Raw genomic sequence first — 21,500 nt, forward strand, 5'->3', positions numbered from 1 at the left:
GATTTTAAGGTACACCACATTACAAATATCTAGTACATGTTAGTTTGTGGGATTTTGGGATAGTCTTGGGTGCTACTTATTGGAGGGCTTCTATTTTGAAGTCATGAATGTTCATCCATTACTGGAAAGCTCAAGAACTAACAAGAAGGAGATCTTGTTGGTGCCCATAAGACCGAAATCTTATAGTAAGAACAATGATTTCTTCTCTACTTTTGTTCATGTTTGCATGCATAAGATCTAGAATTTATTTTATGACTAAATAAATGGTTTCATATATGAATATGTAAATTAATGAGATTAATAATTTCTAACAATTGTAAGTATGATGCTGCTGTTATGGTTGAATTGTATCTATTGAGTTTTGATGAACCCAACTGTGATTTATGTTGCTGCTGATATATGCAGGATTTTGAATGGCATGAAACAAATTTAATTTTTAAATAAATTATGAAAAAGTAATAAAAACGGTTACTAAAAAAACAGTTGAAAATACCTTTCACAAATACCCGCGATGCGCATATCCAACAACAGGTTTTAAAAGAAGAACCGTTTTAAATACCTTTCACAAATACCCGCGCATAATATTCAACAACAGGTTTTAAAAGAAGAACCATTGTTACTAACAATTTCAACAACGGTTATGTTCCGTATATCCATTATTAAAAGTCTTCACAATTTTGGTGGGAAAGATACAACAACGGTTTTTTATATTATAACCGTTGTTATATCTTTTCCACCAAAATTTTGACAAACTTTCCACAACGACTTACTCGCAACAACAACGGCTTTTAACCATTGTGAATAATTTCCACAACGGTTTTAGTAAATAACCTAACCGTTGTAAATACCTTTTACAACGGCCGCTTTAACAACGTCCGCTTTTTGTTTTAACAACTATTTTTACCCGTTGTTATAGCCTGTATCTGTAGTAGTGTTGCCTACTACATATCTAGCCGGTGAATCCATTGCGCCTCCGACCACCACTATGCACCACCTGAAATTCCCACACTCCACCATTACACTTGTTTCGTCACCACCGATTACCACAAACACAACTACCCTAACTATGCGTCACCAAACCTTCCTCAATAACCCAACAATTGCGTCAACAGCTCCAACAAATCCCGACACACAAATATGCAAAAACGTCCCTAATCTCCTCTCCACATTCGTCGACACATTCGTCAATTTCACCGTCAGCGGCGACATTTTCCTCCCTAACCCAAAAACCCCTAATCCCCCAATTCAAACACATTATCCACACCAAGACCGTCTAATCTCTATTGGAGACATCCATGGCGACCTCGAGAAATGTAAGCAATCATTCTGTCTCGCCGGCGTCATCGACTGAAAGATCATAGATCCATATTAGACTCTCTAATAAAAAATAAATTATCTCATAATTCATCATTTAGGTGATCTATGTAACATGCATGCAAATATAAAAGCATAAAAATGAAAGTTTAAGGAAAAACAATTTCCTTACATTGATTATATGGTAAAATGGGCACAAACTAGGTCACCTTACTAGTTTGTTCTTGAGCTAAAAAGATATGGATGATCCTCCTTGAAAAACCTTCAAAAGGAAAGTCTCCTTTAAGTTGCACCCAAGAACTCAACCCAAAAATCTAACAAGTATTAAACTAGAAACTTGTTAAAATTATACACTTGATAATATTTTAATATTACTAACTCTCTTAGTAAATATTAATTTTTGTAAACTAACAATCTTAGTAAGAGGATGCTTTATTATTTTTAGAGAGAAGAAGATACACATGCAAAATGTTTAAGTGTGTTGTTGTGTGTAAAAATGAGCAAACATTTTGGAGTGTATAAGGGGGGAAAACCGGTGGGAGGGTAGAGTGTAGGAGTGGACAAATTGTGTTATATTATTTAATCTTACATCACATGCAAAATCTATAATAAGATAACTTATTGAAGTATATAAAGTAAGGTGAAATGATTATGTTCCTAATCATCCACTACTCTATTTTACACGGTCCACTTGCCCATTTACGGGTCCATATTGGTTCTTATATTTGTCGCACAAATACGTGTAATTTTATTTTAAACATCGTTTGATGTTTAAATACTTCCATAATTAATTCGTCCAAATCACTCCGTAAATATACGTGTACCACTACACATATTATTTACGTACTAATATTAATCACATTAATCAGTTAGTACAATTTTAGTGAATTAACAATTAATTAACTAAAACCCGTCTCCCAAAATTTATTATTCAATTATCGCATAATTAAATAATAACTGTCGTGCCTCGAGTTCGCAACTCGAAATCTCTCTAAAATAATCGACTAACCTTTTAGTCTATAAATCAAGGGACTAATCTCATACAATTAATTAGTTGTCAATTGGGGTTCGTTCCTTTAGGTGTGACCGAAAGGGGTCAGTTGATCATCGCCGTCTCACGACAATAACGTTAAACTCTAGTTAGCCAACCGTTATCGATTTACGTTAATAAACTGACGAGGATCAAATAATTAAATATCTGATGATATTCCATTAATGAGATTTATTATGTACACGCACTATTGCGGAGGACATTAACTCCAACAATCTCCCACTTGTCCGACACAAGGTGTGCGCTACCAATTCTCTTGTCCGTTTTAATCTCCCACTCAACGCAAGGTGTCTTTCAGGTCGCACTTGCACACGAACATATCGCGAGTGGTTTTCTCGATCGGGAGTGTGACTAACCGACCGGAAAAATCTCTCACAGATTACTTCCGAGCGTGGCCACGCATTTGTAGTCATTAACTCCCCGAGTGGCCTTGAGATATAGTTACCCAACGTGGGTGGACAACTCCTGTATGCCCTATCTATCCTATTGCACAATATAGATCACCATGACCTAGTAAATGCCCTTTTGGCCTCCTTTCACGGCACGACCTAGGACAAAAACCAAAGTCACTCGGAAACTGCACTTGCTCAGATAATAGTCTCCAGTCAAAAGAATCGACTCATTATAACATCTTAGAGATCCCCGCCACGACCAGGCGTCTATAATAGAACTAAGGGACTCTCTAAGTGGTCACTGTCTGGCAAAGTGTCACACACTCTGCCTATGTAATCGACCAGTCATCACATATGACCTTATGGTGTTGAACAACCATCAATCGACTTACAATCTAGTCACTCCGAGACGTCACCTCATTAAGTGACTAGGGACAAAATATAATGTTCATCTTATTCACTTGAATAGTGTTCAACATTGTCTCCACAACTTATTTAGATAAACAAGGTATTAAAATTTAGTCACACTAAAAAAAAGATTCATAAAAGAATGATTGCGAAAACAATGAATGTGATTATCATATATATAATAAGAGATACACTATCCAATTATTACATATCCAAAATCTAAAGAAAATCAGGTACTCGTCTCAATCCCATTGCGACGACATGACCATCATGCTTAGCCTTTGATAAAGGCTTGGTTAAAGGATCAACAATATTATCATCTGTCCCAACCTTACAAATGTCAATTTCCTTCCTTTCCACATAACCTCTAATTACATGGTATTTCCTTTCAATGTGTCTAGATTTGTTACTAGACTTCGGCTCTTTGGCTTGAAAAATAGCTCCACTGTTATCACAATATAGAGTGATAAGATCTTTGGCGGAATGGACTACTCCTAGCCCCTCCATGAATTGCCTAATCCAAACAGCTTCCTTCGCAGACTCAGACGCTGCAAGGTACTCAGCCTCTGTTGTAGAATCCGCGGTAACGCTTTGCTTGAAGCTTTTCCAGCAAACAGCTCCTCCATTTAGCATAAACACATAGCCGGATTGGGATTTCATGTCATCCCGATCGGTTTGGAAACTTGCGTCCGAGTAACCTCTTACACGCAACTCAGTTTCTCCTCCAAACACTAAGAACGAATCCTTTGTCCTTCTCAAGTACTTAAGGATGTTCTTTACTACTATCTAGTGACTCTCACTAGGCTTGGCTTGATAACGACTTGTCATACTGAAGGCATACGTAACGTTGGGACGAGTGCAAATCATAGCATACATAATAGACCCAACAGCAGAAGCATAAGGGACGGTCTTCATGTGTTCAATGTCCTTAGGGGTAGAGGGAAACTGTGACTTGCTCATAGTAATCCCTTGGCCCATAGGTAGAAATCCTCTCTTGGGGTCTTTTATATTGAACCGGTCGAGAACTTTGTCAATATAAACTTCTTGACTCAATGCGAGTATCCTCTTGGACCTATCCCTATTTATCCGGATACCCAAGATTCGTTGTGCCTCTCCCAAGTCCTTCATTTGGAAGTGTTTCCCTAGCCACTCCTTAACGGAAGTGAGTGATGGAACATCATTCCCAATGAGCAATATGTCATCCACATATAGGATAAGGAATGCAACCTTACTCCCACTAAACTTCATGTATAAACACGGTTCTTCCACACTTATAGTGAAACCGTATTATTTAATAACATGATCAAAGTGATGATTCCAACTCCTAGATGCTTGCTTAAGACCATAAATGGACTTCTTGAGCTTACACACCTTCTTAGGGTTAGATGTATCCACAAAACCTTCAGGTTGTATCATGTACACCTCTTATTCTAGAATCCCATTCAAGAAGGCGGTTTTGACATCCATTTGCCAAATCTCATAATCATGAAATGCGACAACCGCTAAGATTATCTTAATGGACCTAAGCATAGCGACAGAAGCGAAGGTTTCGTCATAGTGTAAACCATGAATTTGGGTGAAACCTTTTGCCACCAATCTAGCTTTGTAAACATCCACATGTTTATCAACGCCGAGCTTAATTTTATATATCCATTTACACTGAAGGGGTCGCACTCCCTCAGGTAAATCCACCAAGTCCCATACTTGGTTCTCGTACATGGAATTTATTTCGGACCGCATGGCTTCTAGTCAAAGCGAGGAGTCGGGACTAGACATGACCGATTTGTAGGTAGTGTGTTCATCACTTTACAAAAGTAACAAAACACCATCCTCTTCGATGTTACCAAGGTAGCGGTCAGGTGGATTAGAAATCCTACTTGACTTTCTAGGAACAATTACCGTTGCAGAGGAAGAGGGAATGCTATCCTCCACGTTCTCCTCTACCTCATTCTCGGTTTGTGGCTCTTGAACTTCTTCAAGTTCAAATTTTCTCCCACTCTGTCTCCTAGAAATAAACTCCTTTTCTAGGAAGACAGCATCACGAGCTACAAACACTTTGTTCTCGTGTTTATTGTAGAAGTAATAACCGTGTTTCCCTTGGATATCCTACAAAAAGACATTTGTCAGACCTGGGTGAAAGCTTATTGTCAGACTTGATCTTAACGTACGCTTCGCAACCCCAAATACGCATGAATGACAAATGAGGGACTTTCCCTGTCCATATCTCATATGGAGTCTTAGCGGCCGCTTTAGTCGGGCTTCGATTTAGTGAAAATACTGCAGACAAGAGGGAAAAACCCCAAAATGAACTAGGAAGCTCAGTTAGACTCATCATAGACCGAACCATATCAAGTAAAGTTTGGTTTCTCCTTTCGGCCACACCATTTAATTGTGGTGTGCCAAGAGGAGTCCATTGTGATACTATACCACAATCTTTTAGGTGTGAATCAAATTCAATATTTAGATACTCACCACCACGATCGGACCATAGGGTCTTAATCTTTTTATCCAATTGGTTCTCTACTTCATTTTGAAACTCTTTGAACTTGTCAAAAGCTTCACTCTTGTTCTTCATTAAGTAGACATACCCATATCTACTTAAGTCATCAGTAAAAGTAATGAAGTAGTGAAAACCTCCTCTAGCGGTGATGGTTAATGGTCCACACACATCCGTATGTATGAGAGCCAAAACCTCACTAGCTCGTGTCCCTTTTCCCGCAAAAGGTGCACGTGTCATCTTGCCTAAAAGGCAAGACTTTCATGCACGATAAGATTCGAAACCAAATGGTTTGAGCACTTTTGATGAAGCAAGTCTCTTAATGCGTCTTTCGTTTATGTGTCCTAAACGACAATGCCAAAGGTAGGATTCGTTTGGATCACCCGTTTTCAGCTTTTTAGTTTCCATATGATAAACGTCATTAACATCGTTTAAAACATAAATGCCTCTAATTGAAATGGCCTTGCCATAAACCACATCATTAAAAGAAAAGGTACAACACTTGTCCTTAATCATAAAACAAAAGCCTTCCGCGTCTAACGCGAAAATGGAGATGATGTTCTTGGTTAAACTTGGTACAAAATAACACTTATTTAAATAAAACTCTAGACCACTAGCTAAAGTGAGCATATAGGTCCCCACGGAAACGGCGGCTACTCTAGATCCATTGCCCATGCGGAGATCCACATCACCTTTTGCTAGTGCTTGCACGTCCCTTAAACCCTGCAAATGATTACAAAGGCGAGAGCCACATCCGGTATCAAGTACCCAAGTGGAAGTACAAGCATAATTAACGTCTATCACATAGAGAGAGGAAATCATACCAATAGGCGTCACATGCCCTTCCTTGAGATCCTCCAAGTATTTGGGACAACTCCTCCTATAATGCCCCTTCCCATTACAATGGAAACATTCGGCCTCGGAGAGTTTGACACTTTTTGCCTTGGGATTGCCATTCTCAACGGCCTTCCCCTTTCCCTTGTCATATTTCTTTAACGATTTCTTGAATTGGGACTTTTCCTTCCCTTTTCCTTTATTAACTCCAAGGGACATGTTCTTTAACTTCATGGTTAAAACATCTCCTTTTTCACTCCCACTAGCTTCCATATCCCTCTCCGCTTGGGTGAGGAGTGCATGAATTTCATGGTAACTCTTATCCATGTCATTCATGTTGTAGTTTACCCTAAAGTGGGCAAACTTGGTGGAAAGTGAGTGGAGGATACGATCCACCACAAGAGTCTTAGGAATCTTACACCATAGACGCTCTAGGATGTCAACATATTCGATCATTTTGAGTACATGGGGACCAACCTTTTGGCCCCTCTCAAGCTTAGCTTCAAAGAAGCTTGCCGCCGCATCGTATTGACGGACTTTAGATGTTTGTGAAAACATAGTGATCATACGAGTGAATATCTCGTACGCATTTAAAGAAATGCATGATAGCTTGAGCTTTGGGGACATCGACCATATCAACACATTCTTGATATCATTCGACATCCTCACATGGTCATCATAGGCGGTCCGCACCACCGATGAAGCCCTTGGACCGGGCTCGATAGGAGGAGTATCGGTCAAGTAAGTGAGCACATTGTCGGACAACGCGGCCCTTTTGATGTTGGATTCCCATTCAAGAAAGTTACTACCGTCATCTTTTAAGATACATTTGTCCATTACGGACCTTAAACATGAATCTTTGCCTAGTGAATTAGTCGATGGAGTTGATGAAGTTGCCATTGCGAATTAAAATGCTACAACAAAAAGGAAAAATTAACATCCATTGTTTAAAAATTTACTTGTGAAAACGTGTTTAACAAGTTTTAGCATTTATATAATGATCTCCCACTAAATTATATAAATGATTCCAAGACCCAAATATTAAACAAAAATGAGCATCGCTTGGGCGAAACATCCCATAATTGTGTAAATTCGGTAAGTCACGTTGACTAATTCTACCTCTAGAACTCTTGGTCGACGAATTTCCTTAAATCCATCTACTAGCCCCGGAACACAAGACCGTCTTATATCCCGTTGATTTCAACCAATTTTAGCATGTGATAACCGTTTACCACCCTACTTACCCAAGGTAAAAAGAGAACACCCCGCTTGGGCGAGCGTGGCTCTAATGAACAAGAGATTCATAGGTGTTACTAATTGGTAAGGCTAATCTCAATTTTAGTTATGCAAGAGATCTTGTCAATTTAGTCATAAATTCCCTATAAGTGAATTAATTCGGTGAATGTAAATGACGTGAATTGACAACCGCGAAAATAAAATGCATGTGAATGGCGATTTTGGCATGCGCGAAAATAAAACAAGCAAACAAGTAAGCATATGAATAAATCCTAGTAGGGCCACCTAGTTAATAAAAACTAGTCTATTACATTTTGGAAACCAACTCCTTGGTCCCTTGCCTCTTCATTCCATAAGTGGCTCCTTCTTGTGGGATTTGGAACACCTTCCAAAAATAGACTCCATCTCGATGTAATTCGTCTTTTGGAAACGCCGGTAAGAATAACTATTACAATTGAATTACATAGCTATTCCTAATATTCATTAATTAATAAAATTAATAAAACTATTAATTAATTACAAACCGAGGATACGAGATCGTATTTAATTACAAACAAATCGATATTCCCATTCATTTCGGGTTATAACGATTAAAAATAAACTAGGCCATACTAGGTACAACAAGATAAATACTTTAAATAAATGACAATAATTCATTCAAATTAAATAAATATGCTTAAAAATGCTGTAAAATGATGCCAAAATCGCCCTATCTATCAATCGTTGGTATCCATCTCGGTTTTTGTGGATTTAATCGATTTTAACATGTAAAAATCAATAATCAACTCTTAAATCTCATTTAAGTCCAAAATACCTGTCCAAACTATTTTGAACCTCAAAATTAGTCCTCCCTAATTTTATGATGAATAATTAGTTTGATTTGGTGATATTTTGCTAATTTAATCGGTAAAAATCATAATTATTTAAGTAAAAATCCAAAATAATTGAAACATTACCCAAAAAATTGAAACAAAAATTTTGAATATTCTGGAACACTTCCAAGAACACCAAAATGTCAGAAAAATTGCCCCAAAAATCCGGATAAAATTTATGAAGAAAAAGATCGATATTTATCGGTTTTTAACCACTAAAACCAATAAATATCAAAACAAGGTGAAAACACATTTTAAAATTCACTTTTAACATTTAAATAATATTTTTAAATGTACATAAATTTATCATAGGCAGAATCAATTGTTTCGAAATTATGATTAATTAATTTCATTTTTATCTACTTTTATCTCATAAAATCAATAAACATGCAAAAAATTCGAACCAACATTCAAAATTTTTCATACAATCAGTAGAAAACATGCATGAAATACCATAAAAATTCCATGGCCCGAATCAACTTTTAACTATTTTTAGTCAAATTTTAACTAAAATACGGCATTTTGACTCGGTTTTCTACCAAAAATCATTAAAAATAACAAAATAACTTCATAAATCACCAAACTTAACCACAAACCTTCTAAGATCAGTAGGTATGCATGCCCCAAAAATTTCGTGTTAAAACCTCTTCTAACACAATTTTTGAGTTTTTATAAATTATCTCATAATTCATTAATATGCTTAAAATCAACATGCAAATTACAAGCCTAAGCTCTGATACCACTTGAAAGATCATAGATCCATATTAGACTCTCTAATAAAAATTAAATTATCTCATAATTTATCATTTAGGTGATCTATGTAACATGCATGCAAATATAAAAGCATAAAATTGAAAGTTTAAGGAAAAAAAATTTCCTTACATAGATTGGTATTAGAGTGATGTTTGAGATTGAGTAGTTGGGACTTGGGGTTATGCGTGAGATTAAAAATGGGTTTGGTTGTGATTTGTATTACCATATGTCCCGGTACCTTTGGTATAAATATCCTGGACCTTTAGTATAATATTATTGTACTTTTGGTACAAAAGTTGTGAACATAAGTCTCATGGTTTTCATGTGAGGAGGGTTCTCATAGGATCTCAACCATATATATATATATATATATATATATATATATATATATATATATATATATATTCAAAATACGACATATATGTAAATACGTGATGAAATTGGTATCGACATAATCAAAATATGATTTTATGAAAATACTCACAAAATGACCAACCATCCCTTGATACGACTCAATTATTATGCATACTTCTCGTTTCCGCACCCATTGTGCCATGCATATACTGCGTCAAATCCACCGTCACATGGTCACACATGTATTTCCATATCCACTTCCGTTCATCATACAATCCTGTTTACGATAACAAGACTCGATTATGCATTTAGTAACTACCACAATACATATAAAAGGCAAAACATTATGTAATATAAACATCACTTTCACTTTGCTTTTACTAAATAAAATCATGGCAACTAATATGCATAATATAAGATTATCACTGTAACACCCCCTTTTTACCCGGCCAAGGTAATTGGGAGATGTTACCATCTCGGTTTCCCGAGGCCGTATATTCGAGATACAATCAAGAAACATTTATTATAAATAACAAGTTTAGTGATTACAAACCATAAACTAAAGATAAATGTAGACTATACAAATTACAAGTCGAGTACCACCTATGTCATCTATGCTATGCTACTCAACTCCGAGTCCAAGGCGCGGCCCAAATACCGATCACGTGAACAAGCAAACATATCACCTCCCACGAATGTGAAACGGGTGAGGAGTTTTCTAGGACATGCCGGATTTTATAGGCGGTTCATAAAGGATTTTTCAAAGATAGCAAAATCATTGACTTCACTCCTTCTTAAAGACGCCTGGCTCTCACCACGGCTCTAATATTCCGGGCTCCGGATTGGAGCCTTCCCTTTGAAGTTATGTGTGATGCTTCAGATTTTGTCATGGGAGTGGTTCTCGGACAAGTAGTTGACAAGAAACACCATGTCATCTACTATTGAAGCAAGACCTTAGACCAAGCTCAATGCAACTACTCAACTACGGAAAAAGAGATGCTTGCAATTGTCCATGCAATCGAGAAGTTTAGGCAATACCTTGTGGGGTCCAAGGTGGTGGTTTACACCGACCACACCGCCTTGAGGCAACTAATGGCGAAGAAGGCTGCCAAGACAAGGCTCTTGCGATGGGTTCTATTGCTTTAAAAATTCGATTTAGAGATAAGAGACAAAGGCGGGGCCGAAAATGTGGTGGCTGATCATTTGTCAAGGCTTATGGTGAAATACCATGGAATAATCGATAAGAGTGGACCAATTGATGAATGGTTAAGAGAAGATTCATTGATGGAAGTGAGTTTCAAGGTGCCATGGTTTGCGGACTTGGCAAATTATGTGGTTAGTGACTTCATTCCCGATGAAAGGGAGGCTAGGGAAAGAAGGAAATTGAAGTATGGTGCAAAGAGATATTTTTGGGAAGATCCTCACTTATTCCGGAAGTGTGGGGATGTTATGTTTCGAAGATGTGAGTCAAAAGTGGAAGGACTTGAGATTGTTGATAGGGTACATAACTCGGCCTACGGTGGACACTTAGCTACTTCAAAAACCATTGAAAAAGTGATGCAAGGCGGGTTTTATTGGCCTTATATGTTCAAAGACATTTATATGGTGGTGAAGTCTTGTGATTCATGCCAAAGGACCGGAAATATCGGAAAATGAAATGAGATGTCACTCACTAACATCTTGGAGATCAAGCTTTTCGATTGTTGAGGCATAGACTTTATGGTCCCTTTTCCAAACTCTTGCTGAAATGAGTACATCCTAGTGGCGGTGGACTACGTGTCCAAGTGGATTGAGGCGGTATCTTCACCGAATTTTGTTAGCAAGGTTGTGATGAAAATCTTCAAAGGAAACATTTTTCCAAGGTTTGGAACCCCAAGAGTGGTGATGAGCGATGGTGGGTTTCATTTTCGTAAGAACACATTCAAGGCTTTGCTAGAAGCACATAGAGTGCGGCACAAAACGACACTTGCCCACCACCCTCAAACGAGTGGGCAAGTGGAGGTTTCTAACCTCCAAATCAAGGCTATTTTGGAGAAAGTGACCAATAAAAGTCGCAAGTATTGGTCTCAAAAGCTACCGGATAAAATATGGGCCTTGAGAACGAGATTCAAGGCACCTCTTGGTACCACACACTAGAAACTTGTTTATGGGAAAGCTTGCCACATACCGGTGGAGCTAGAACATAAAGCATGGTGGGCCTTTGAAATAAATGAACTTTAATTCGATGCGGCCGGTGAGATACGTTTTCTCTAAATTAATAAGCTTGAAGAGTTGAGAATGGAAGCATATGAAAGCTCTAAAATCTACAAAGACCAAACAAATAAATGGCATGATGCCAAGGTTGTCAAGAAGGATGTGAGTGTTGGAGACCTAGTGCTCCTTTTCAAGTCAAGAGTCAAGGTATTTCCGGGGCAGCTCCGATCATGTTTGTCGGGGCCATTCAAAGTAACACATATCTCCGCTTATGGTGCTTTTGAGCTATGGAGCGAGGATGGACAGAGCTTCAAAGTCAATGGACAAAGGGTGAGACGATACTACAACGGAGATGAGCAAGGAACAATTGAAGTGCTCTACCTCGGGGAGCCCCTCCCCGAGAAGGAATCGGAATGAGAATAAATTCTAATTGATAGGTTTGGTGGAGTTCCTCAAGAACCAACATTTTTTTTAAATATTGCATTCATACTAGTGTATATTCATAGAAGATACATGGATTACTCGGGGTTATCATCACTTGGAGTTGAGGTTGGAGTTTTGGGGGAGTTCTCGTGGTTTAATTGTGTGTGGGAGAGTCGATTTTTGAGTGGGCCGTAATTGGTAAATGGTTGATGCTTGAAACATAGGATATGCATAAAGGGGTTCTGAGCCTGTGGACAGGCGGCATGTCTAGGACATGCTCAAAACCCGCTGGAACTTTTGTGCATTATTCAAGTGAGAAAGAAACGAGAAAATGAGGAAAAGGAGTCCCAGCCGGTCAACCGGCGGACGGTCCATGCCCGGCTAGGAAACTCCTATAAGTTTACTGAAATTTTGAGTGGGAAAATAAGGAAGGACTCCCAGACGGTCGGCCGGCTGAGAGTCACTGAAGATGGCATTTTTCTTGAAAATTTTTTTTGAGAGGACTCCCAGCCGGTCGACCGGCTGAGAGTCCGTCTTGTCCCTTAGAAAGTTTTTTGCAAAGAAATTTTAGGTTGGGAGCCGGTCGAATGGCGGCCGGTTTATCACCGGCTCAAAACCCGCTGCTTCATCTTGAGCAAAAATCGCCAAAATTAAAAAAATACAAAGGCACTGAGCCGGTCGGCCGGCGGCCGGTCCCGGACCGGCCCAGAGTCCGCTGAACCGTGCTCTACTTCCTCTCCTCACTATTCATTTTCTCACCACTCTCTAAAATTCACTCTCTCTCTACAAAACTCAAACACAAATACCATCTTTTCTTCACCAACTCCACCTCAAATCATCAAATCCATCTTCAAATCATCAATTTTAAGGTCCCAAAATACCTTTTAACCATATATCTTCACTCCAAACCTCATTTTCAACATCAAAACACCAAAAAACATAAAAAAACAACACTTCCAAATCTAGGGTTAGCAAAATCCGAAAATACAACATTATTTTTTGGATAAGATCTATACTCTACCATTGTTTGTTTAAGGCTTATTTGTCATTTTAAGCCTTTTGGTGAGAAAAATTTGGGTTTTTTTTACTTGGGTTAAGAAGGTAAGGTAACTATTTCCGAAAGATGGCACCAAGCAAGAAGGCTAGGGCCGAGGCTAGTACAAGTGGAGATGCCGTGGAAGCTGACCCATCCTTTCCGGAAGTCATCTTCGTTAGCGAAAAGCATAAGGTAAGGTTTGCTCACCTTAAATCTAGTTTAATTGTTCCCACTAGATTCATATGTCGCAATAATTTAAGGAGGCTTGGGTGGGACACCGAATGTGAGAAATTGTTCAACGGGGTCGAGATGGAAGCATTGTATAATTTACCCCGCCAAACTTTTGAAAGAATTACACTTGAATTTCTATGCTCTCTTGAAGTAGAAAAAAATAAGAATACTAGCAAAATAACCGGTATATCTTTCCGGTTAATGAACAGAACTGTGGAAATTACCCTTGCTAGGTTTGGTAAAAAATTTCTGTTGACATTTATGGGAAATCATTTTGCCTAGACGAGGTATGACCAAAAGGAATTGTGGAAGGAAATTTCGGGGGAAAATACCGATGACGAGCCGAAAATGAAAGAAAGCCACATCCATAGCCCAATCATCCGAACTTGGCATCGTTCTATGGAGTGGACCGTATTTCGGAGGCATGAGCCTCACAACATGCACTCCGATGAGCTTTATATCCGGGGAGCTATCTAAGACAACAACCCACCCCATATCAAATTAACATTGCCCATTTGATGATTATTCATATGCAAAAGGTTGGAAACAATATCCCGAACAATTCGCCAATTGTGATAGGGGTTTGATCACCCAAATTGCTAAGGAAACGGTGGGTTTTGTCGAGTCAATGCACCGGACGGTTGAAGGGATCACTACCATCAACAATAACCACATAACCTCACTTGATTGGATAAGATACAATTGGGATGATAAGAAAACCTACCTCTTGATTAAGAAGAATATGACCTCCATTGCCCTCCCAAACGCCGACAAACTTATTCTTGAGCCGGACCAAGAGACTTACCTCCTTCCACTTGCACAAGCTCCCCCTCCAACAACCCCACAACAAGCGCATAACGCTCAAACTTACGGGAGAAATGCCCAAGGGCCAACCGAATCATCATTCACCTATGATGCCCCTTCTCTTGCCGGTACCTCTACACCCGGCCAACCACCTCAATACCACCTCATGGATGTCCGAGTCATGGAGCTTATGGAGCGAATGAACCTCGGGACCGAAAAAGTTAAAATCACTCTTGATGATTTCCGCACCCACGTCGAATCCCGCTTTGAGCAAGTTGACGACTCCTTGGGCCGTGCTCACCAAAAGATTGATAGGCTCTATATAGACCAAGACCTAGGCAATTACCCGGTCTATGAGGATTATGCTTCCCGGAGAATGGTATCACCCGATGGCCCTTTTCCTTTGTACTTCAACTTGCCAAATGGAGGGTATAGCCAACCGAGAGTTCATGGCGGCCTCAACTTACGACCCGACTACTATAGTGCCCCCTCCTTCCAAACTAGTGGAGGGTATGATTACAACCAAGGAGGCGGCAGATATGGTAGGGTGGGAGCGAGTTAACAAGACCAAGGAGGCGAGTATGGTAGGTCGGGAGCGGGTTACAACGCCACCATCGATGTTGATGCTTTATATGGTGGTAGTCAAGTGTGGGATATATCTGTATGCATCCCTTTAAATTTTAGGACTATAACGAATTATAACATGATGAAACTAGTCATAAAATAGATTGCATAAACAAAATTGTAAAGGATTAAGAAATAACCTTCGGTCCTAGCAAAAACGGCCTAAGAACAATATCAAAATTGATATTCGCCTATTAGTTTCACCCAAGATGATATGAGAAATGCCCTTTGATTATGCTAGAATCGATCCAAAAATTAACTAACTAATTTTTAGGTTTTTGTGTTTTTTTTTGTAGAGATGAGAGGCAAGAGTGAGATGGAAAAAAACTAGGTTAAAAATTAACCTAACTCCCTCTCTTAAACCGTGAAAACAAGAGGAGAGGAATAGGTTTTCTTTCTTCTTATTTTCGGCCCACATACCGAAATAATAAGGAGTATAATTTCCTTATTTTCGGTTATGGCAAAAATGTATAAATGTGTTAAATATAAATTGTCATCTAGTGAGGATCGAACCCATGACCTCTTGGTTTGAGTACCCTAACTATTAGCACTATGACACATTCATCTTGTTGATATTAAATATAACCGATTACATTTAATTACGAATTAACATATTAATTCGTCCAAGCTAAAATTACATACATTTAATTAAATATAACTTATTATATTCAATTTACGAATTAACAGTTAATTCGTCTCAACTAATATTATTTAATCTTCATTAAATAATTGTCTCATCAACATATTGACTAACTGTTTAGTCATATATGGCATCAATGTGATTATATTTCTATAACCACATCTCTCAAACACATCCTATAGGTGTGACCTTTAGGGATCAGTTGATCACTGCCATCTGTATGATAATAACGTCAAACTTTCTAGCAAGCCAACCGTTATTAGGTAATCGTTAATCAACTGATTAAAATACGAAGTATACCCTTGTGAACCTGTAAGAGATTTACAAATGTTATCACACTAATTTGTGGAGGACACAAGCTCCAACAAACTCCCACTTGTCCTCACAAGTGTATGTGCGATAACCGATTCTCATATCCTAAAATTTCTCCCACTCAATGTAAAACAATTTGCAAAATCCGTATTCGCAAAGGTCGTATTTTACAAGCGATCATCATCAAGAGTGGTTTCCCCGACTAGAGAGTAACTTAACTGATAAACGAATCATCATTCAAGCATGGCCATGCATTTCAGTTACAACTCCTCGAGTGGCCATGAGAAATAACTATACCTGATAAGGGTTGGATATTTTCCTCAACTCGAATCCTGCCGATGTAAGCATAGTATGAAATGACCCAGAAAAAATCTACTTAGCCTCCAGTTACGGCAGACAGTGAGAAAAAAACAAAAGTCACCCAAAAACTGCCTTAATCTCAAGAGACAGTCGATAGTCAAAAGAATCGACTCTAGGAACACATTGGATGTCCTATCCACGACCTGGCACCGAATGTTTTTAAACATTTAGGACTCCATTACGTTGTCAGAAAAATTTGTCCTACGAGGTATCGTTATAATCTCGCATTTGTGATCGATCAGTCAACAGTTTGACTTATGGATCGTTGAACCCACCATCAATCGACTGCACAATATAATAGCCAGAGTTATCAGCTCTTGTAGGCGATAACGGACCAAAACAAAATATAATGTAATTCAGTTCACTTTGTGGCGTTCAAAGTTGTAAGTACAATCCACATGAAAAACAAAATATTATAATAAAACGATAAAGTTATAAATAGTATATGAAAAAGATAATGTATCAAATTCATAATCAACTACTACAACTCAGGAACACGTTTAATTCCCATGGAAATAACGTGCCCTTCATGCTTATCAAAATTCAACGGTTTAGTGAGAGGGTCCGCGATGTTATCATCCGCCGCAATCTTGTCAATCACTATCTCTTCTTGCTCCACATAATCACGGATCAGGTGAGCTTTCCGATGTACATGTCTAGATTTGTTGCTAGACTTTGGCTCCTTAGCCTGGAAGATGGCACCTCTATTGTCACAATAGATGGTGATCGGGTCATTCGAACTAGGAACTATCGTAAGTCCATGTAAGAATTGACGCAACCATATCCCTTCCTTAGCTGCTTCTGAAGCGGCATAGTACTCGGATTCAGTAGTAGAATATGCTACAACACTCTGTTTGGAACTCTTCCAGCTGACCGCATCACCATTAAGAGTGAAGACAAACCCGGACTGAGATTTTGAATCATCTCGATCTGTTTGGAATCTAGCATCTGCGTAACCGATTGTGTATAGCTTAGAATCGCCTCCATAAGTCAATACCCTATCCTTAGTCGTCCATAGGTACTTGAGGATATTTTTAACAGCTATCCAGTGTGTTTCACCTGGATTCTTTTGGTACCGACTCGTCATACTCAATGCATATGCCACGTCTGGACGTGTGCATATCATGGCATACATGATTGATCCTATTGCAGATGCATAAGGAACACGACTCATGCGCTCAATCCCTTCAGGCGTCGTGGGTGACTGAGACTTGCTCAAGTGCATCCCAGACGTTATTGGAAGGTTCCCCTTCTTGGAGTTGGTCATGCTGAACTTCTCAAGAATATTATCCAAATAAGACTCCTGACTAAGTGATAACGTCCGTCGTGATCTATCTCGGTAGATATGGATTCCCAAAATGCGTTGTGCCTCACCCAGATCTTTCATCTGGAAATGGTTCTTCAACAATTCTTTAACCGAAGATAGGAGAGGAATGTCATTCCCAATCAGGAATATGTCATCAACATACAATATCAAGAATACAATCTTGCTCCCACTCGACTTGATATATAACCATGGTTCTTCGACCGATCGAGTGAAACCATACTCTTTTATCACCTGGTCGAAACGATGATTCCAACTCCGAGAAGCTTGCTTAAGTCCATAAATGGAACGCTTAAGCTTGCACTTCTTAGGATGTTCAGGATCTATGAAACCTTCGGGTTGCACCATGTACAACTCTTCCTCTAAATAACTGTTTAAGAAGGCGGTTTTCACATCCATTTGCCAAATTTCATAATCATGAAAAGCGTCAATCGCTAAGACTATCCGAGTGGAACGTAGCATGACTACAGGTGCAAAATCTCATCATAATGCAATCCGTGCACTTGAGTGAAACCTTTTGCCACTAGTCGTGCCTTATAGGTATCTGGTTGCGCGTCTACAGAACACTTTATTTTGTAAAGCCATTTGCACTGTAGAGGTTTTACTTTATTAGGTAAATCAACTAGATCCCATACGTCATTCTCATACATGGAGTCCATCTCGAATTGCATGGCTTCGAGCGATAGCTTTGAGTCAGAACAGACCATAGCACCTTTATAGGTAGCGGGTTCATTACTCTCTAGGAGTAAAACGTCATTCTCCTCGACCATACCAATGTATCTGTCCGGAGGATGAGAGACTCTACCCGACCTCCTAGGTTCCTCAGGAATATTAACCGTATCATCAGTTGGAGGAACAACTTCCTCCATTTGTTCCTCGGTTGTTGGTTCTGGAATCTCCGACAGCTCGAAGGTTCTATTACTCGTCTTGTTCTCGAGAAATACTTTCTCTAAGAACGTCGCACTAGCCGCAACAAAAACTCGATGTTCGGTAGGCGAATACAAGTAATGACCAAATGTTCCTTGTGGATAACCTATAAATTATGTCTTGACCGATCGCGGGCCGAGCTTATTCTCGTGTCTCCACTTAACATAAGTCTCGCAGCCCCAAACCCGAATAAAGGACAAGTTAGGGACCGTTCCCTTCCACATTTCATATGGAGTCTTGTCGACAGCTTTAGTCGGACTTCGGTTAAGTATAAGAGCGGTGACAAAGAGCAAAACCCCATAATGAATCAGGCACTACCGTGTGACTCATCATGGATCGAACCATATCAAGTAAGGTTCGATTTCTCCGTTCGGACACACCATTTAATTGAGGTGTTCCAGATGGAGTTAACTGTAGAACGATTCCACAGTCTTTAAGGTGTTGATCAAACTCATTTGAAAGATATTCGCCACCCCGATCTGAACGGAGTGCTTTAACCTTTCTACCCAGTTGGTTCTCGACCCTGTTCTGGTATTCCTTGCATTTCTCAAAGGACTCACTTTTATGCTTCATTAAGTAGACATATCCGTATCTACTCAAATCGTCCGTGAAAGTGATAAAATATCTATAGCCATCTCTAGCGGTAATTGACATAGGTCCACAAACATCAGTATGCATGAGTCCTAATAGGTCACTAGTGCGCATTCCAACACCTTTGAAGGAAATTCGAGTAATTTTGCCAATGAGACATGATTCACACGTGCCATATGTAGAAAAATCGAATGCGGGAATAGTCCTATTATCGACGAGTTTCTTTACGCGTTTCTCATTTATGTGTCCCATTTGACAATGCGATAGATAGGTTTGATCTTTGTCACCAACCTTTAATTTCTTATTATTCATGTGTAATACTTCTGTGGTTTGATCTAAGATGTAAATTCCATTCATGGAAACTGCTTTGCCATAAATCATTTCATTGAAAGAGAAAACACAGCTATTATCCTTTATTGAAAATGCAAAACCGTCTTTAGCAAGTACGGAAACAGAAATAATGTTCTTAGACAAATAGGGTACATAGTAACAGTTATTTAAAAATAACTCAAAACCACTAGGGAGTTGGATTACATATGTTCCCTTCGAGACAGTAGCAACTCGTACTCCATTCCCGACTCGCAGGTCCACATCACCTTTTTCAAGAGGTATGATGTTCTTTAGGCCCTGCAAATAATTACACAGATGAGAACCACAACCAGTATCAAGTACCCAAGTTCCAAAACTTGCATGGTTAATCTCAATCATATGAATATAAGATGACATACCAACAGGATCGACGCGGCCTGCTTTGATGTCCTCACGGTAGACGGGACAGTTCCTCCTCCATTGTCCAGTCTTGTGACAATGGTGGCACTCAATGTCACCGCCCTTGCTCTTTGCCTTGCCCTGTGAGCCACTAGTCTCACCGGGCCCACTCTTACTGTTTCCTGGCTTTTTAAACTTTGGCTTACCTACAGCTAGGTCGCCATGAGCCTTGCCCTTACCTTTACCCTTGTTGGAAATCATGAGAACATCCCGCTTCATGCTCCCACTCAATTTCATATCCTTCTCGGTCTGTACGAGAAGGGAGTGTAGCTCATGAGGACTCTTTTTCAAGTTATTCATGTAGTAGTTCGCCCTGAAAAGGGCAAAACCATCATGAAGAGAATGACGCATTCGGTCAATGACAATGCTCTCACTGATTTTGCAATCAAGTGCCTCCAGCTTCTCGACATTCTTAATCATGTGAAGAATGTGTGAGCTAACCGGTTGGCCCTTCTGGAGTTTCCCATCAAATAAGCGACAGGTATGCTCATATGTAACGATTCTCGGTGCTTTTGAGAACTCGTTAGTGAGCGTGGTGAAAATCTTGTTCGCACCTTGGGCAATGAAGCGTCTCTGCAAATTGGTTTCCATTTCAAAGATGAGTACGTTCTTTATCGCACCCGCTTCCATAACGAAGTCACTATAAGCGAGTGACTCGTTGACTCCTGCATTGGGGCCTGGGTTTACTGGTATTGGCTCAGTTAAGTACCTGAGCTTACCGTCAGCAATGACAGCATTCCGTAGTGCCGCCTCCCAGTCCGCAAAGTTGGACCCATCGTTTTTCAGACGTGTGAACTGATTCATTTGGTCCATGAATATTTTCAGCCAGGACTCGCGTCCAAGTGTGGCACTAGGCATTTGGATTGCGTTATTTCTAGACATTTTGTTGTAACAGTAAAATAAACGTGTTCTACACTGTGAAAAGAAGAATAAATAATAAGAATGTGCATCGATTTTAATTTAAGTCTAATGATCTAATGTCATAACGCGAAGACTCAAAACATTTATACAATTGACCTTCCTCAAGAATTATATAAATGATCCCAAGACTCAATTATCTGTAAATTGATAAGCTAACCTTTTAGCTAATTCTACCGTTAGAATTCTTGGTCGATAAATTTCTGTAAATTCTATCTTTAGTCCATCATAATCACGAAAAACTCTTCGGACTATAATGTTGAGATAAACTAAATCAACACAAATTACTTACCCAACGTAGAAGGGGTCATATTATGCCTACCGACGAAGAAGGGATTCATAGTTGTTTGCCCATATAAAGACTAATCTCAATTTCCGTTTTAGAGGAAGATCCCATCAACTTTATTTTAATTCATTTTAAGTGAACTAATATCTAGCATGCGTGAATGATTAAACTAAGATGATGGCTTAATAAACATGTGACATCTGTATGTCTATGAAAACTAACATACAACCTATATGTGTCAATTTTCATGCATTTTAGTAGGTGGTTTGGTTTTAGGCGGAATATGATGCATAAACTATCATGTGAATGAAAAGCAATAGAAATGAAAAACGTAAAAACAATAAAAGTCCTA

General features: G+C 39.1%; 1 protein-coding gene across 1 annotated transcript; it reads left to right on the forward strand.

The window, feature by feature from the left end:
* The first annotated feature begins 11,988 nt into the window (after positions 1 to 11,988).
* Positions 11,989 to 12,321, forward strand: LOC141630502 (uncharacterized). The gene has a single exon (XM_074443310.1). It carries the CDS (start codon positions 11,989 to 11,991, stop codon positions 12,319 to 12,321), a length of 333 nt encoding a protein of 110 aa, XP_074299411.1.
* Positions 12,322 to 21,500: the final 9,179 nt, after the last annotated feature.

This window comes from Silene latifolia, chromosome Y, assembly GCF_048544455.1.
Source record: "Silene latifolia isolate original U9 population chromosome Y, ASM4854445v1, whole genome shotgun sequence".
In the NCBI taxonomy this organism is placed as follows: Eukaryota; Viridiplantae; Streptophyta; class Magnoliopsida; order Caryophyllales; family Caryophyllaceae; genus Silene; species Silene latifolia.

Bases quoted from the DNA above. Each gene is read 5' to 3' on its own strand.
- LOC141630502 (XM_074443310.1), top strand. From the start codon at position 11,989: ATGGAAGCATATGAAAGCTCTAAAATCTACAAAGACCAAACAAATAAA.